Here is a 19,097-nt window from a genome sequence, read left to right on the forward strand (position 1 = left end):
TTGATTGGTATATTTTTTCCCAACCTTTTACTCTGAGACGATGTCTTTCTTTGGGGTTGAGATGTGTTTCTTGTATGCAGAAGAGGGATGGATTTCTGTTTTTGTATCCAAACTGTTAGCCTGTGCCTTTTTATGGGTGAGTTGAGTCCATTTACATTTAGGGATATTAATGATCAGTGATTGCTATCTCCTGTTCATTTGGTTTTCATCATGGGTGATGTTAATTTGTGTGTTATTTTCTTCTTTGGATTTTGCTGTTATGAGATCATTAATTGTCTGTATTTTTGTTGGTGTAGCTGTCTTCGTTGGGTTGGAGTTTTCCTTTTTGTATTTTGTGTAGGGCTGGGTTTGTGGTTAGGTATTAGTGAAATCTAAATTTGTCATGGAATATCTTGTTTTGTCCTTCTATGGTGATCGACAGTTTTGCTGGGTGTAGTAGTCTGGGCTGACATCCGTGGTCTCTTAATGTGTGCATAACTCTTGACCATGACCTTCTGGCCTTCATTGTCTCCACTGAGAAGTCAGGTGCAATTCTGATCGGTCTACCTTTATAGGTTACTTGGCCTTTTTCCTTAGTAGCTCTTAATATTCTTTCTTTACTCTGTATGTTTAGTGTTTTGATTATTATTTGGCAAGTGGACCTTTTCTTTTTGGTCCAGTCTATTTAGTGTTCTGTAAGCTTCTTGTATCTTCATAGGTATATCTTTCTTTAGGTAGGGAAAGTTTTCTTCTATGATTTTGTTAAATAAATTTTCTGTGCCTTTGAGTTGAACTTCCTCTTCTTCTATACCTATTATTCTAACATTTCGCTTTTTTATGTTATCCCATATTTCATGGGTATTTTGGGCTAATCTTTTGTTAGATTTAATGTCTATTTTATCTTCCGTGCTTGAGATTTTCTCTTCCATTTCTTGTATTCTGTTGTTCATGCTTGCATTTGTGGTTCCTGATCTTTTTCTCATGATTTTTGTTTCTATAATTCCTTCAACTTGTGTTTTTGTTGTTTTTTTTCTATCTCAGTTTTTAAGTCCTGAATAGTTTCTTTTATATGTTTTGAGTTCTTTTTCTTTGTTTTCTTTAAGTGATTTGCTGATATCTTCCAACTTTTTGTTGGTTTTTTTCTCCATTTCTTTAAGGTAATTTCTTATTTCATCTTTAAGAATTTCAAACATTCTCTTGAGGTTATTTTTTAGATCATTTTCTTCTGCTTCATCCATATTTGGTTGTTCAGGTCTTGCTTTTGTAGGGTCATTAGGTTTTACTAGTGTTGTGTTGCTCTTTGTGGTGTAGCATGTGATCTTACCTTTTCTACTCACCTTTTCCTCTAATAGTTGTGGTTGGGGCTGTCTGAGATTCTGTTGAATAATCTTCTAGGTGCCAGTGAATCCACAGCTCAGATGGTTGTTCCTCGTGGTACAGTCAGTGTCACAGTTCTAGTTACCCTGTTGGTTATTCCTGTTCCTGAAGGTCGCTCAGTGCTCCTGTGCTTTGCTCTGCTCCCTTGGAGTTTGCTGCCTCAGGTCTACTTTGGCTTAGGCTGCTGGCTTTGATCTTTTTCTTTAAATCCTGGCCTGGATCTCTTGCAGAAGTCCCTGGCTTGGAGTTGGACCTGTTCTGGTGGAGATCACTGACTCTGTATCTGGTTGCTGGTTCAATCGTGATCCTCCCGTGTTCCGGGACTGGGTTTGCTCCTGGCTTCTGTTCCTGGTGGAGCTTGTTCTCTCTGTGTCTTAGGTAACTGGTTCAGTCCCACTCCGGTTCCGGTGAAGCTTGCAGACTTTGAGTTAGGTTGTTAGCTCAATCCTAGTCTGCCAGTGTCCCAGGACTGGGTTTGCTCCTGCCTTCTGCTCCCGGTGGAGCTTGTTTCTTCCGGCTGTCTCTGTCCTAAGGGTCTCCCCTAATTGTATCTTGTAACTGAATAAAAATTAGTAAATTCTGTATCATCTGGTATAAATTCAGTTTCAAAATGCAGAACAGCCCTGCATATTGTGAATCAGTAACTGCTGAGAAGTTCTTTAAAATCCCTTGGTACCATGAGGATAGCATATAATTCTGACTTCTGGACAAAATCATAAGAGCTTTGTTCCACTTTACTTACATTTTCTGATTTGTAACCTACCTTTCCTGATTGATTTGCATTGGTATAGAATGTACAGGCTCCTGTTACTGGTGTGTCTCATACAAAGCAAGGAAGGATTTAGCTAGTTTCCTTTATAAGTTGAATTCACTTAATTTTGGGATAGTTGATAATCTCTCCCAAAGATTACTACAAGCTTTTTGTCAGGGTTCACTTTCTTACCATAATTTTTTAATTTCATACTTATTAAAAGGTACTATAATTTCTGCTGGATCTATTCCTGTTAATTGTCAAAGTCTGAAGTCTCAGTTTGTCTTTTTAGAGCCAGGTGCAGGACTGCCAGGGCTACATAGAGTAACCCTGTCTCAAAACCTGGTGGGGGTGGGAGAGGTGAGCAAGCATTCTTCTGTGGCCTCTGCCTGGGGTTTCTCTCAGCAATGGACTGTTATCTAAAGGCGTAAGATGAAATAACCTTTTCCTTTTCATGTTGCTTTTTGGTTCTGGTCTTTATGATAGCAATAGAAATTAAATTAAGACAGTGCTTTAAACTTTTGAGGCAACTTTTACCCCCTTGTTGAGATTTTGGTACAGGCCCCTCACAGACCACTTTCAAATTATGGCAAGCTACCCCATGGCCTCCTTAAGCCTTGTTTTTCAGTTTTGGTGTGCTTGAGGTTATGTGAAACATGAGTTATGTCAGAGGTGAGCTCGAGGTTTGTAAGGACTTGTGTCCGCACTTTACAAATTTCTATGCTGTCTGTTTGCCCTAAAACAGTCCGAAAAGGGTGTGTCCTCCCACAGCACCAGACAAAAGCCAGAGAAGGCAAAAGGGTGGGGATTGTAGCTTTTGCTGGGTATCAAGTAGTGGTTGTCAAGTTTAGATTTAGATTAGGCTGGTGCCAAAGCCTGTGGTTATGATTATGCTCCTGCTTGAGAACTTTTCTACTTTTTCTGATTTAGGAGGGTATAACATAATTTATTATGTGAGCTTTAGTAAATTAATATAATTTAAAATGGCTGCCAAGGGGTGGGGTGGTGGTGGCGCACGCCTTTAATCCCAGCACCTGGGAAGCAGAGACAGGGGAATCTTTGTGAGTTCAAGGTCAGCCTGGTCTACTAGAGCTAGTTCCAGGACTGGCTTCAAACCCACAGAGAAACCCTGTCTTGAAAAACCAAAAATATCAAAGTGTTGCCAAGGGAAAGGCAACAAGACACTTCTTCTCTGTCTCTTTCTCTCTGCCCTCTCTCTACGTCTCTTTTTCTCTCTCTGAGAAAGATATGCTATGCTGTCCAAACAGGCCTTGAACTCTAGATCTGTCTGGCCCAACCTCCTGAGTTGAACTCAAGTTTTAGTTCCAATAGTAAAATAATAATAATGAAGCATTGGTAAAAGCTGTTTCCTCCAAACCAGGGCTTTCAGCCATGGATGTCTCTGTCGGCGTTTTTGGCCTGGCTGATCCTTCATTGGGTGGTGGTGGGGGTCCTGTTCATACTTCATTTCAGCATACTTAACCCCCACTTACAACATGCCAGCACTGGTCCTTTATCTCCCCAGTGTGACACTAACAGCTCTAGAGACTGCCACATGCTCTCAGGGCATTTATAATGAAAACCAGAGCCCTGAATTAAACCTTACACTATGTACACCTACATGCTTGCATGCTCTGCCTGCCTCTGAGAAGATTCTGCTGGTGACTTTGGTGCTGCTAACAGTGCTTGGGATGACATGAGTTAGCCCAGACCTTTGTGGTGACAGAAGAGAGCCCACACTAAACATGTAGATACAAGAAAGTCTTTTAAATATATGAATACTAAGATTAGTTTTATGAACTAGTCGGTTAAGTTCCAGTCACAACGTTAAGTTAGAAAAGTCTATTTCCTGGCTGGAGAGATGGCTCAGCGGTTAAGAGCATTGCCTGCTCTTCCAAAGGTCCTGAGTTCAATTCCCAGCAACCACATGGTGGCTCACAACCACCTGTAATGAGGTCTGGTGCCCTCTTCTGGCCTGCAGGCATATATGCAGACAGAATATTGTATACATAATAAATAAATATTTTAAAACAAAAAAAGAGTATTTCCCTTTGTATGATCAAGGGCCAGGAATCAGTTTTTTGTTATTAGAAAGATTTTGTTTACTATGTATGGGTATTTGTGTGTGTACATGCGTGCATGAGTTATGCATGTGCACACTGCATGATGTGGAGGTCAGAGTACAACTCGAAGGGATCTTCTCTTCTAATATGTGTTTCCTGGGGATCAAACATGGTTGTCAGGTTTGGTGGCAGGCACCTTTATCTGATAAACCATCTCACCAGACCTAGGCCACAGATCTTTTTTTTTTGGTTTTTCGAGACAGGGTTTCTCTGTGGCTTTGGAGCCTGTCCTGGAACTAGCTCTTGTAGACCAGGCTGGTCTCGAACTCACAGAGATCCGCCTGCCTCTGCCTCCCGAGTGCTGGGATTAAAGGCGTGCGCCACCACCGCCCGGCTAGGCCACAGATCTTGATTAGAGATTGTGCAAGCCAACACATCTATTTCTTTTTAAGTTTATTTTATGTTTATGGATATTTTACCTTCATGCTCGCCTGTGTACAATGTACATGTAGTGATTTCAGAGGCCAGAAGTAGGCGTCAGATCTTTATGACTGTTGTCTTAAACAGTTGTTGGCTGCTATGTGGGTGCTGGCAACTGAACCCAGGTCCTCTGCAAGAGCTACAGTGCTCTCCATAGATAGGACATGTAGCCTTCAGCATATCTGTTTGTCATTTTAAAATTGTTTTGAGTCAGGTTCACACGGTACTTCGGTACTCGAAGTGGTCCTCTTTCCTCAGCTTCCAAGGGTGGGCCATACCTGGCTTTATGTGATTTTAAATAAAGAAATATATATATATATATATATATATATATATATATATATATCACATGTAATATATGATACATATTGTTATATGTGTTGTTTATTCATTTTATAAAACGTGTATGGGTGTTTTGCCTGTGCACCATGTGTGTGTCTGATGCACCATGTGTGTTCAGAAGAGGGCGTCAGATGGAACTGGAGCCGTAGACAGTTGTGAGGTGCAGTATGGGTGCTTAGAGTCCAGGTTCTCGGCAAGAGCTATACATGTTCTGTTTTTGTTTTTGTGGGGCGGGTGTTGTTTCAAGACAGGATTTCTCTGTAGCTTTGGAGCCTGTTCTAGAACTCACTCTGTAGACCAGACTGGCCTTGAACTCACAGAGATCCACCTGTTTCTGCCTCCCAAGTGCTGGGATTAAACGTGTCTGCCACCACTGCCCAACGCTATAAGTGATCTTAATCACTGGGCTATCTCTCTAGCCCATATGTAATTTTAAAATTAAAGAATATATCAAAATTCCTAAGAAAACAGATTCGTTTGTTTGTTGCAAAATAATAAATATATCTGTATTTTATAAAAAAGAATATTTTTTTAGGTGATTCCAATATGGATCCCAGGTTAGCTTAACCCTTCTACCCCAGCCTGGGCTAGGGTTCCATTGTAGGAGGGAATTCTCTGCAAGTGAGAGGTTTATGTTGCGCTGCATGACAGGGAAAGGGAAAAGATGCGATAGAAATGTGCAGCTGAGAATGATGCATGGCTGCGCTGTTAAGGCATGCAAGTTTGATGAGCCTGTTGTTGCCTGTTAGGGGTTCAGTTTCTATGGTGTCTCCTTTGTGACCTCAGTCCTTCTCTGAGCTGTCATATACTGATTCCAGATTGTCTTGTGCCCTGTTACGGTTTCTATTGACACCATGATAACAGAAAAAAAAAATTGTTTTGTTTTTGGTATTTTGAGACAGGGTTTCTCTGTTGCTTTGGAGCCTGTCCTGGAACTAGCTCTGTAGACCAGACTGGCCTCGAACTCACAGAGATCCACCTGCCTCTGCCTCCCGAGTGCTGGGATTAAAGGCACCACCGTCTGGCGATGACAAAAAATCTTACGAGGAAAACATTTAATTTGGGCTAGCTTACAGTTTCAGAGTTTAGTTCAATATCACTATGGCAGGAAGCATGTGGTGTTCAGGCAGGCAAGGTGCTGGAGAAGGAGCTTTGAGAGTTCTACATCTTAATCTGCAGGCAAAGCTTGCCACATAGGGCAAAGCTTGAACATAAGAGACCTCAAAACCTACCTCTACAGTGACATGTTTCATCCAGTAAGGCCATACCTACTCCAACAAGGTCACACCTCCTAATGGTGTCATTCCCTGTGGGCCCAGAATTCAAACAGATGAGTCTGGGGTTGGGTTTGGGGCATATTCCTGTTCTAACCACCACACATGTAATCTTCACTTGGCAGGAACTCTGGTTTCTTTTGTCAGAAAGCTATACCGAATGACAGTGGTTGGCTTGAACTTTATTCCTGTATTTCTGCAAATGACTTGTTAATAATATCTTAGTTTGGGGTGTGCTGGGACACAAGCCCATCTTAAGCAAGTGCTCTACCACAGAGCCCTTAAATTGGTTTTTAAATGTAATAATTTGTGCTTTTAAAGATAATCTTAGCCCCCTCCCTCCCTGTTTTTAATCAAAGGTTTACGGTATCTTCAGAGTCTAAACCTTGAGCGTGTTGTGCTGAGCCAGCTGAACCCTTTGAAGATCTGCCTTCCATCGGTGGTTAATTTTTTTGCTGCTGTCACAAAGTGAGTCCTTTGTATTTCCTTTATGGCCATTTAGAAAATCAAGGGGTGGAACTGTTGTGCTGTCTGCCACGTGCTTTGGCACTGAGTAAATTCCAGCACATTTTGAGAGCAGCACGCACGCATGAGGAAACCACCAGCTCTTTTAGTATTCCAGCACACTAGGAGTCCAGAGGGGCCTGGGCACTCTGAAATACACCACAAGTACTCATTCAGGGAAGTGCATGTTAGTAGCACAGCATCCTGGAGGGGTTGGTAGTTAAAGTGTGGCTCTCAGGAAGTACTTCGTGGGCTGGAGAGATGGCTCAGCGGTTAAGAACATTGCCTGGTCTTCCAAAGGTCCTGAGTTCAATTCCCAGCACTGGGAATTGAGATGATGATTCACAACCATCTGTAATGAGGTCTGGTGTCCTCTTCTGGCCTTCAGGCATACACACAGACAGAATATTATATACATAATAAATAAATTTAAAAAAAAGAAGTACTTTGCAACAGTAAAAAGTTCCTGGGGGCTCAGAGGTTAAGAGCATTGCCTGCTCTTCCAAAGGTCCTGAGTTCAATTCCCAGCAACCACATGGTGGCTCACAACCATCTGTAATGGGGTCTGGTGCCTTTTTCTGGCCTGGAGGCATACACACAGACAGAATATTGTATATATAATAAATAAAGAAATAAATATTAAAAAAAATGTTTCTGAATGCACAACAAAAAAGTGAATTCAGAATCAAACTATTGGATCTGAGGTGTTCCTGAAAGTGCATGCACATGATACCCATTAGGTCTGAATACAGAGCTCTGCACTGCCCATGCCCTACCTCACTAGACACCGGCTCAGACATACAACCACAGAATGCATGAGTCACGGTTTTTTTCCCCTCATACGAATGTAATGGTTCAGTGTATTGGAAAGCAAAGGCTCAATTCTTTCCTACCATCATTCTTCAGCATATAAATATGGAATCAGTGTACCTTTGGTTTGTGTTGTGCTACCATGTTTGATTTTCATTGATGCTTACTTGAATTTCATGTTTTCATCATTAAGTGAATTTTCTCTTTGAGAACAGCACTGCCATCAGCGAGCCCAGTTCCTTCCACCCTGGACTGAGATTAAAAGTATACACTGTGCCTGGTTGTGTTTTTGTGGTTGTATTTTGAGACGGGGTTCTCTGAGTGGCCTTGTCAGTCCTGGAACTTGTTCTGTAGACAGGACTGGCCTTGAATGCACCGAGATTTCGCCTGCCTCTGCCTCCCAAGTACTGGGATTAAAGGCGTGAGTCACCACACCCCAGTACACCTGCCTTTTTGTTATTGTGTGTTTTGTTATTTTGAGACAGGGTCTTACTATGTAGCCCTTGACTGTCCTGAAACTCACCATTTATACCTGGCTGGCCTCAAACTCACGGAGATCTTCCTGATTCTGCTGGAGATAAAGATGGGTGCCGCCATGCCTTGCAGTACTTGACCTTTTTTTTTTTTTTAAATTAATTTTATTTTTATGTGTATGAGTATTTTGCCTACATGTATGTTGGCAGCACCTTTGTGCCTGGTGCCACAGAGTCCAGAAGAGAGTGTCTGATCTTGTAAGACTGGAGTCTCAGACAGTTGTGAGTCACCATATAGATGCTGGAAATCAAACCTGCATCTTCTGGAAGAAAAGCCAGTGCTGAATTGCCGAGCCATTACCTAAACTTGTTTTTAAAATATAGACTCTGGGAATGGCTTAGGTTCTTATACTTTGCTGAGTTATATTCATCAGCCCCAATTTAAAAAGTAATCAGAAACTTTCTATAATGCTTTCTCTGGGAAGTCACAGTTGTCTGAAAATTGGCTGAAAATGAGCTTGCAGGATGTGATATGGCTTAGTGGTAGATATGCTTGAATACACGAGGCTCTGGACTGTGCAGAAAACAAAACAAAAAGGAAAACATTCTTGTCATCTTAGAACTTGGGAGGCTAAGGCCAGAGAATCAAGAGTTTGTGATCAGTCTGCTACATGGTGAAAACTTGTTTGAGGACATAAAAGGAAGGAATTGGGAAGAAGAGGAATTTAGCTGCGTGTGGCTGATGCCTGTAATTCTAATACTTGGGAGGCTGAGGCGGGAAGATTGCTAAGGTTACAGGATGAGACCCTGTCTCAGAAAAAAAAAACAACAAAAACAAAACTCTAGTCAAAGTGCTCCAATAAAATTCAGAATACCTCCACTGGCATCTGCTCTTTGCCCCCAGCAAACAGTGAGTCATTTTTTTTTCATGAGTCCCAATTCTTTTTGAAAACAGAAAATAGATATATTCCTGTTGTGCTGAGCATGCTAGCTTTTCATAGTACTCATTAATCGCAGGCCGATTCTGTATTGTTTCCTTCCTCCTCAGCAGATGTGCAAAGACCAGGCCAAGAGTGTTCACCCTAAGTGGGCCAGTTCTTATTGCCCTCATTATACCTAGCAGTGTCTGCATTATAGCTATAATCTGTACATCATGATCTCTGGGGTAGCCCCAGTATGGTTATGCTTCATCTGCTTTGTTGTGTGTCCCACAGTAAGTACCAGCTTGTGTTCTGCTACACCATCATGGAGAGGAACAATCGCCAGATGCTCCCTGTTATTAGAAGTACAGCAGGTGGAGACTCTGTGCAGACCTGCACCAACCCATTGGATACCTTTTTTCCCTTTGACCCTTGCATGCTTAAGAGGTAGGTCCTCTCAGTTGACGCTGTGGGACATAACATACTTTGCCCGAGGCTGGGATTGAGAGTTGCTTTGTCCTAGATGGACTTCCTGACTGTTAATTTGGCTAATTGTGAATGCAGGATTGCCAAAGGCTCCAGACTGCCTCACAAGCACACCAGGGCTGTGCTTATATTTTCTTAAGGGGGGGGGGGGGTACCAAGGCCTTTTTTTGTTTTTTTTTCTTTAAATTGATCAGTTTAAGTGAATTAGGCTGGGGCTGGGTGAATCAAAGTTCTGAGATAGAGAGGGTGCTGTCAGCTTGGCCATCTAGTTTTCTGTCAATATTCTATTTCCTTTAAAGACCAAATCCCATTTCACTGCCTGTGATTTATCTAGATGGGTTGGTCTGGAAAACCACTAAGCCATTCTTGGTGTTTGTATATTTTTGTTAACTGCACAGTTTATTTTTTTATTTTTAAAGTTTGTTTGTTGTAGGCAGAGGTTTCTGTCCTGTCCGGTCCCAAAATAAACACTCAGAAACTATATTATTTGCAATACTGTTTGGCTTAAGTGTATTTCTGGCTAACTTTCATATCTTAAATTGCCCATTTCTATTAATCTGTGTATTGTCATGTGGTTGTGGCTTACCAGCAAGGTTCCTGTGCCTCTGTCTCCTGTGGGTGGCTACTTGGCACATCTCTGACTCCGCCTACTCTCTCTGTTTTCCAGCCTGGCTATGTTCTCTTAAGCCATTGGCCAAAAGCAGCTTCTTTATTAATCAATAAAAGCAACATATATACAGAAGGCCCATTCCAGTTTGTGTTTGTTTATGAGTGTTTGGCCTGCATTGTGTTTCATGTGCTTGCGGAGATTGAAGAGCTCGGGCTCTTTGTAAGAATAGTGAGTACTCGTAATATATCAAGACGGCTGATGTCATTTGAGTTGGTTTTCTAGATTTAATGTTTAGCAGATTTCTGTAGGAGTTCCAGAACATCATTCCGTTTGTACATGTGATAAACTGTCAGTCACTGAGTGAGCCAGAAACACTTTCCCTTGGAATCTTAGAGATAGAAGATAAATTAGTCTCAGACTAATTTAGATGAAACCTCAGGACTCACAGTTTTCTTGTCAACTGTAGTCTTTACTTCCTGTTCTTGTTGGACCCTAGCGTCCAATCACCGAGGAGGAGGAGTCGCCCCAAGAGACCGTCTCTCACATCACAGCTGATGTAAAAGCATGAGGATTTTATTAATTCTGCCATGACAGGCTCTTCTAGCAATTGGGAGGCTAGAAGACCCTGAATGTCTGGTACAGGCTACTTTTAAAGGGAAAAACCACAGAAGGAAGGAGTGTCTGGGGGTTCTTGTTTAACTATTATGATTGGCTTATTCAAAAGGGCTATTACCAATAATTGGCTGGAGAGTGGTTGCCAGATCAGATGAGGTAAGGGGGAAACATTTGAGGGTTACTTTGCTCCTTTCCCAGGGCCTGAGTCAAAACATCAGTCACCGAATCAATACCTAAGGGTTATCTTGCCCCTATCCAATAACTGAGTTCTATTTGGAGAACACGCACAAGGACTCAGGGAGATGATGGAACATTCCCAACATTTCAGTACGTGTGTGGGCAATTATTAGGTTCTTGGTTCCCAGGGGTGAAGGGGGGAACATTACTGCTGAGACTGAGAGTTGTCAGAAATGGCTTCAGAATTGTCTTAAAGTTCTACTCTTTGAGGATTTAAGTCTGAGAAAAGAGCTTAAGTGTTGGGGTTTCTGGCTACTCATTTACTTTGAAATATCATCCTGTTGCAGGTCAAAGAAATTTATTGATCCCATTTATCAGATTTGGGAAGACGTGAGTGCTGAAGAGCTACAAGAATTTAAGAAACCCACTAAAAAGGTGAATTTGTGATGGGGAACCTGATGAAAGTCTCCTTTAGTTACAGACCACAGTGAACACTGTAAACCATGTGCAATTCCAAGCCCAGGTTATGTTTTTAGTAGCAGGATTTGTGAGTTCTACTTCATTTATTTCTTTCATGGGGGTTTCATGAGCTCTGAGCCCTCCCTTCTCTTGATGAGTGCCATTTGCCACTTGGCGATTCTTCTTTTTATGTGTTTGTATATATGTGTGTGGGATCAGGTGTGTGCATGTTTGTGGAAACCAGAATTCAGTCTTTGGTGTTGGGCCTTAGTCTATAAGACAGGGTCCTTCATTGGCTTGAGTTTGCCAAGTAGGCTAGTCTGGGCAGCCCAGGGAAACTGCCTAGCTCTGCCTCCTCAAGGCCAAGGTTCCAGGGTACATTGTACCTTGCTTGGTTGTTTATTCTTTCACTTATTAATTTAATTTTGGTTTTTAGGACAGGCTTTCTCTGTGTAGCCCTAACTGTCTTGGGAACTTGTAGATTAGGCTGTCCTTGAACTCAGGGAGATCCTCCTACCTCTGTCTCCTGAGTGCTGGGATTAAAGGCATGAGTCACCATGCCCTGGTATATTTATATTTTTATTATTTGTTTGTTTTGTTTTTTTGGGACAAGGTTTCTTTGTGTCACCATGTCTGTCCTGGAACTCATTTTGAAGACCAGACTAGCCTGCCTCTGCCTCCCAAGTGTTCTGGGGATTGAAGTTAGAGCCTCATGTTTGATCAGTTACTGTACTGTTTTACCAGCCCAAGTCTTGTCTTCTTCTAAATAATTAGGCTCTGTCTGTAATGACTTTGGGAGGTATAAGCTGGTTGGAAATAAGCTTGTGGTTTAGTGGTGGAGCTTGTCATGGCTTCCCACCCTAGCACTGCAAAGCTAGGTTTTGTTGATCGGCTCCACTTGTTGTCTTTGTTGTTGTTTTTCGAGGCAGGGTTTTACTGTAGCTTTGGAGCCTGTCCTGGAACTCGCTCTGTATACCAGGCTGGCTTTGAACTGACAGAGACCCACCTGTCTCTGCCTCCCGAGTGCTGGGATTAAAGGCGTGCACCACCACCGCCCCACTATACCTGTTGTCCTAAGTATTGGGGAGGCTCAGGCCAGAGGATGAAGAGTTTTGAGGCCTGTCTGCTACATGGTGAGACTCTATGTATACAAGGAGGAGCTGAGAAGAGTTAGCTGTGCCTGTAGTCCCAGTACTTGGGAGACTGGTGTTGGAGGATTGCTGAGGCTACAGAATGAGACCCTATCTAAAACACGAACAGAATGTGATCCTCACAGAGCTTCACTGCCCCATCTGTCTGCTCATTAACCACCAAGTACAAATGCCACTCGGCTCATTTAAAGTCTGCTCCTGTTCGGGATCCTCAGGAATACACAGACTTGGTCATTCCTCAAGCTTCATGATGTGGAGCCCGCATAGTCCTACCTAGCAGGAGCTTAGATTTAAGACAGTGGGTCTCAACCTGTGGGTTGTGACTGGTTTACAACCCCATTGGGGGTGACCTTGTGAGGTGAGGTGACCCTTTCACAGGGGTACCTAAGTCTATTGGAAAACACAGATATTTACATTATGACTCATAGCAGTATCAAAATTAGTTATGAAATAGCAATGAAAATAATTTTATTCTGGGGGTGTCACCACAACATGTTTGAAAGGGTCGAGGCGCTAGAAGGTTGTAAAGGGCACGAATGGTGCTGCTTTCTGTCGCACTTTGACCTCCTCATCCAGCAGCAGCGTGGACTCACTGAGCTGTGGGCTTTCACTGCCTAGGACATGCCCCTTAGACTAGACTTGGTAGCTGTTTTTGTTTCCCCATGCTGGGGTTTCTTTTTACTTTTGGGGATGGAGTCTGCTCCCTGTTTACTGACTAATTTCTCTGCCTCAGGAAAGGAATTCTTAAGCTTTTCATTAAATTAAAAAAAAAATAGGGGTCCTGGAGAGATGGGTCATCTCAGCTAAGGCGTTTATTTAGGTTCTTCCAGGGGACCTGGGTTCAGTTCCGCGCACCGACCTAGCAGCTCCCAACCATATGTAACTCTAGTTCTAGAGGATCAGACACACTCTTCTGACCTCAGGCAAAATACTCGTATACATAAAATAGAGCCAGGCATGGTGGTGTACACCTTTATGGCCAGCACCTAGGAGGCAGAGGAAAGAGAATCTCAGTGAGTTTGAGGCCAGCTTATTTTACAAAGGAATTTCAAGTACAGTCAGCACTAAATAGAGGGACACTGTCTTGAAAGGCTGAAGAACAGTGTTTTCAAAAAAAATGTGTATGTGTAGGTCAGTATGTACACCAAGTCATTGGACAGCTTGGGCTTTGGTTCGTTCCTTTCACATGCTGGTCTAAACCCAGGTTAGCAGACTTGGTAACAAGCACTCTTCCTACTGCACCATCCCAGCAGCCCGTGAAGACTTAGGACTCACGTCCTCACCACTGTTGTCTACACAGGAGCTGGTGGAGGACGAAGACGACGACTTTTTGAAAGGTGAAGTGCCCCAGAGCGATGCAGTGATCGGCCTCACCCCGAGCTCTTTTGACAGCCACTTCCGAAGTCCTTCCAGCAGCTTGGGCTCCCCACCTGTGCTGTACATGCCAGACCAGTCCCCTCTCATCTCCAGGATCTGTGATTAAGCTGAACTGTTCTCCCCAGGGCCCCGAGCCCCACCACGGACACCACATTGGGCTAGTCTGTGCCTTGAATATCCAACTTCCATGTTGGACTTGGGCCAGTGTCTGAAGGTACCCAGATTGGGTGTGTTTGCAGTTCCGCTCCTTATGGACAGAAGGAAAGACCAAGTATCATGTGAAATATTGCACAGTGGGCATAGCAGTCAGTGCTGATGCTTCAAGTGTTGGCTTAATGTGGAGTATCTGCCTGCAACCTCCTGATGCTGCTGGATGCTTGCTAGTGTCAGCCGTATCCCAGCAGATGACCTTTTAACAGGTTTCTTTTTGTCAGAGCCACAGTCACATGACTTGGTGGGTCTTTTTCTGGTGAGAAATCTTCAGGATCAGCCTTGCCTGTAAAAACCCTAGATACTGCCTGCAGTGGTGTAATGGCTTCCTTCTGACAAGAAGGGTATTTGTGGTTTGGGTACAGAGGGAAGCAAGGTAGGGTGAAGTGCTGAGCGTTTAGGATGCTTTCACCAGGGCAACACAAAGCATTGCAGAGGGGCAAAGGTGCGGGGGGGGGGGGGGAGTGGGGTGGGGTAGGGTAGGCTTCAGAGAAACAGGAAATGGCACTGGTGCAGGAGAGTGGATCCAACCTGAACACAGGTGCGTCAGCTGTACCTCGAACTGACCAAGCAGCTTGGGGGTCTGAACGCAGTTTAATAACTTGTAAGCATGGACTCAGCCTGGAGAGCTGCTCTCATCCTGAGCAACACGTCTGCTTGGTAGCAGGCATGTGCGAGGACTTCAGAGGTGTCTGTCGCTGGGATCCTTACATATAAACTTTGTATTTGTGAAAATGGCCCTTTAAGTATATTTAATTTTTTTTTTTTTTTGCCACTTGCACTTTTTTAAAGGCAGCAATATTTTTCTTGGTTATACCATTTTTAATGGAATTCCTCTCATGTCGTTGAGGGCTTTAATAAAGGTTCCCCACCATGGTCCCGTGATTGGTGTGTTTGAATCTTAGCCTCCTGCTCCATTAAAAGGGGGTGGGATGGGCTAGAACCAAATGGGCAGTGGTTAGGATGTTCCCGTGGTTTGATCAAGCTCATGAAAACACTTTAAAGAAATTCTGTGCTATCTGGGCATTGTGGTACACCTATAATTTTAGCACTCGGGAGGCTGAAGCAGTATTTTAAGTTACAGCTAGTCATAGATACATTTTAAAAAAGCCAGACATCTATGGAAGAAAATGAAGTCTCCTTGTAGCAGGGGAATTTCTTTTTGGTACTGAGGATGGGAACCAGGGTCTTAGACTCACACCTATCCTGAGGTGAGAAGAGTTGGCAAGCGTTGCATGGTTACAGCTGTGTCCTTGGGATTGTCTGGGGACTGGGGGGCTCCGCATGCTGAGCATATACTCTGCAGCTGCCTTCCTGCGTGTTTTTTTTTTTTTTTTCTAGACTCCGAGCCTCTGTGGCTCAAGGGTGCACCATATGCTCTCCTACATATTTCAGTCACCGTGGTTCGGGTCCTCAGCTCAATTATGCCTACGTGTCTGGCTCTCATCTCCTACCCAGGCTGTAAGCTGCAGTCAGTGCTTTGGGATTCTTGCACTATTTACTAAGTTTTTACATAATGCTCTTTTAAAACATCTCACTGGGTCTGGAGAGATGGCTCAATGGTTGAGAGCACTGACTGCTCTTCCAGAGGTCCTAAGTAAGTTCAATTCCCAGCAACAACATGATAGCTCACAACCACCTATGATGAGATTTGGTGCCCTCTTCTGGCCTACAGGCAGGATACTGTATAGATAAGTAAATAAATCTTAAAAAAAAAAAAGAAAGAAAACAAACCATCTCACTGCTAGGGATTGATCCTCAGACTCTGCTACAAAAAAAAGTACTCTTCCCTGACTCACACTGCTAGCTTCTCCATATCCAGGTTTTTTTTTTATTTATTTTTTTTTTAATTTTTTTTTAAAATATTTATTTATTGTGTATACAATATTCTGTCTATGTGTATATCTGCAGGCCAGAAGAGGGCACCAGACCCCTTTACAGATGGTCGTAAGCCACCATGTGGTTGCTGGGAATTGAACTCAGGACCTTTGGAAGAGCAGGCAATGCTCTTAACCTCTGAGCCATCTCTCCAGCCCCCCATATCCAGGTTTTAAAATTACATACATTTGCCGGGCGGTGATGGCACAGGCCTTTAATCCCAGCACTCGAGGCATAGGCAGGCGGATCTCTGTGAAGAGCTAGTTCCAGGACAGGCTCCAAAGGAACACAGAGAAACCCTGTCTCGGGGAGAAGAAAAAAAAAAAAAAAAAAAACATTTATGGAGACCAAAATTCAGTTTAGCACTATTCTACCCATAAGCACTTAACTTCATTATTCAGGAAACCTTCCAATTCCTGCCTTTGGGTTTATATAACACTATGTAATTCAAACTATAATTGGGCTGGAGGTAGCTGTGTCGACAGAGTACATGCTCCTTTAGCAGAAGACAAGTTCTGCTGACAACACCCACATCAGCTGCCTGTAATGCTTCAGGGATCTGACCGTGCTTTTTTTGTGCCCTTGTACTCACATAAATCGTAATAATAATAATAAAAAACTTAATCTTAGTACTTGTGAGGCTAAAACAGGACTATCATGAATTCAGGAGTAACCTGGGGGAGGGGGCTGGAGAAATGGCTCAGTGGTTAAAGGCACTGGCTGCTTTTCCAAAGCACCCACATGGCGACTCACAACTGTAACTCCAGTTCCAGGGGATCTGGCACTCTCACACAGATACATGCAGGCGCAACTCCAATGTACTTAATAAATCTAAAAAAAAAAAAAAAAAAAAAAAAAGATTAACCTTGGTTATGCAGTGACTTGCAGGCCTGCTGAGTTTTAGAGGAAACCTGTGCTGTGATTGGCTGTCCCAGGGGCCACACGGTTGCCATCATGGGAAGTTCAGCTGAGCCCCACACCGAAGAATCCTAGCTGGGCTGTGGACTGTTTGCCTTCAGCCACAGAGGTGGAATGGTGGTGAGATAAAGAGCCCTTTGACTCGTGTGCAGCTCCACAGGGGCATCAGGATAGTTAGACCTGGGAGGACTAGGGAGGAGGCTTCCTAGTCCTGCTGAGTAGAGGCCTTCCAGACGCAGCTAGTCACCTAGTGCTGTAAGGAGTCCCCAAAATCTGATTCATTCCCCAGAGTAAACTTTATGGAATCATGCTTAGGGTTGTCACTAGGACCTTAGATGTCCTGGTTGGTTTTCTATACAGACTTAGAATTGACACAAGTTTGAGTCATCTGGGAAGAGGAACCTCTGTTGAGAAAATCCCTCTGTCAGATGACCTGTAGGCAAGCCTATAGGGCATTTTCTTGATTAATGGTTGATGTAGCAGGGCCCAGCTCTCAGTGGCAGTACCATCCCTAGGCAGGAGGTTCTGGGTGCTATGAGGTTCCCACAGCCTCAAGTTCCTACCTTGACTTCATGTTGAACAACTATAAACTCCAATTTCAAATTAACAGACCTCTGAAACAATGGATCCCAAAGAAATGGGAATTTCTCCAAGAATTTCATGCTGGAAGGAGGAAAAGACACCAGCCAGAAGGGGAACTTGTTCCAGGAGAGATTTCAGAGTTTTAACGTCTTGGTCAGACCACAGAATGAAACTAAAGTCCAGCTAATGATGGGTTGACCCAAAGCAGCAGGAATAAGCACCTTAGACACAGCAAGCAGTTGAGTGGGAGGCCCAGGGATGAGAAACAGAAAATAAACAGAAGCAGTAATAGCTGGGACCCCGGGAGTTCTTCCAGAAGCTGATGCCAAGCATTCTATTAAGAAGTACAGCATTAGATGTACTATTTGCAGGGGGAAAGGCTAAGGTCAGCCGAGAGCTAAATCAGGCAGACAATGTTGACCAAAAGAACACAGCTGCTGGGGCTGGAGAGATGGCTCAGAGGTTAAGAGCATTGCCTGCTCTTCCAAAGGTCCTGAGTTCGATTCCCAGCAACCACATGGTGGCTCACAACCATCTGTAATGGGGTCTGGTGCCCTCTTCTGGCGTGCAGGCATACACACAGACAGAATATTGTATACATAATAAATAAATATTAAAAAAAAAAAGAATTAGGATTGATTGCTAACTACAACCCAGGGAGTAGAGTCGGGTCACCAGAAACTAAGGCATTGCTTCAGTGTTAGGCTCTGCTAAGTCTGCCCCTGGGCAAGGACATAGAACTAACCTGTCTTCAAGGCCTCTTAGAAAGTCCAAGTCTCAGTATCAAATGTAAGCATTGCAGCTAGGATAGAAAGGGATCCTGGCGGTCTGGAGCCAACGAACACCACAAAGTCACTGTAAATGCAACAGCTTACAGTCCCGCTCTGGGGAAAGGTTTGCTCAATGCCTCGGCAGGGGAGAGTTTCTTTCCCCAGTGAAGAAATGTATTTCAGCGAAAGAAGGTCCTACCCAAACTTAATTCAAGAGATTTATTGGGAAGGAGGAATCCAGGGGAGTGACTGTCAGGATGGAAAAAGGCAGCTCCCAACTAAACAGGCACAGGGCTTATATACTCTTATAACTCTTCTTAGAGGCAGAGTTTTTCCAGGGTGAAGATTTTAGGGTGGGAATTGGTCAGATTTCAGTCCCTCAAACTCAGATTGGCTCAAGGGGTTGGTTCGTTTTCCTGCTTCCGGATTGGTTGTTTTTTTCTGCTTAGTTGGTGGGGCAGATTTGGCTCTGGATTCAGGTCTAAAGTGAGTGTGTGTGTGTGTGTGTGTTTGGCAGGCTCTATTACCCTACATATGTAATTATATTTAATTCTGGGAATGCAGGCTGAGGGAGACAACATAGCAGGATCAAAACCCTGTCTTAGCCAGAATTACTTTACTTGTATTATTTACAGCCCTATCTGAGAATATGTTAGGGTGATAGCATTGGCTTGGAGTCACACAGGGTTTAAATTTAGACCTATCGTTTAAAGACAAGTGGCACCGTCTGCGGCCACGTCAGGGTCCTAGCTTTTCTGCTAGGGCGGTGAAGGGCGATAAGGGAACACAGAGGTGGGATTTCTGCTCCAAGCGCCAGGGCGGCCCTCTTTCTGCCGCACCTTCTTTTCCGGGGCACCTACCGCGGTGCCTGCTGGGCCGCAATCCACGCGC

The 19,097-nt window shown here is 43.6% G+C and overlaps 1 protein-coding gene across 2 annotated transcripts in view; it reads left to right on the forward strand.

Annotated features, from left to right (window-relative positions):
• Rrn3 (RRN3 homolog, RNA polymerase I transcription factor) overlaps positions 1 to 14,501 on the forward strand; it is a 57,480-nt gene extending 42,979 nt beyond the window's left edge. For both annotated transcript variants that reach the window (XM_038326291.1, XM_038326290.1), the window contains exons 15-18: positions 6,626 to 6,734; positions 9,268 to 9,420; positions 11,209 to 11,296; positions 13,772 to 14,501. In XM_038326291.1, coding sequence (XP_038182219.1) covers positions 6,626 to 6,734; positions 9,268 to 9,420; positions 11,209 to 11,296; positions 13,772 to 13,954 — 533 coding nt within the window. In that variant the 3' untranslated portion in view covers positions 13,955 to 14,501. The remainder of the gene's footprint in view (positions 1 to 6,625; positions 6,735 to 9,267; positions 9,421 to 11,208; positions 11,297 to 13,771) is intronic.
• Positions 14,502 to 19,097: the final 4,596 nt, after the last annotated feature.

The sequence above is a fragment of the Arvicola amphibius genome, chromosome 4, assembly GCF_903992535.2.
Source record: "Arvicola amphibius chromosome 4, mArvAmp1.2, whole genome shotgun sequence".
Lineage (NCBI taxonomy): Eukaryota > Metazoa > Chordata > Mammalia > Rodentia > Cricetidae > Arvicola > Arvicola amphibius.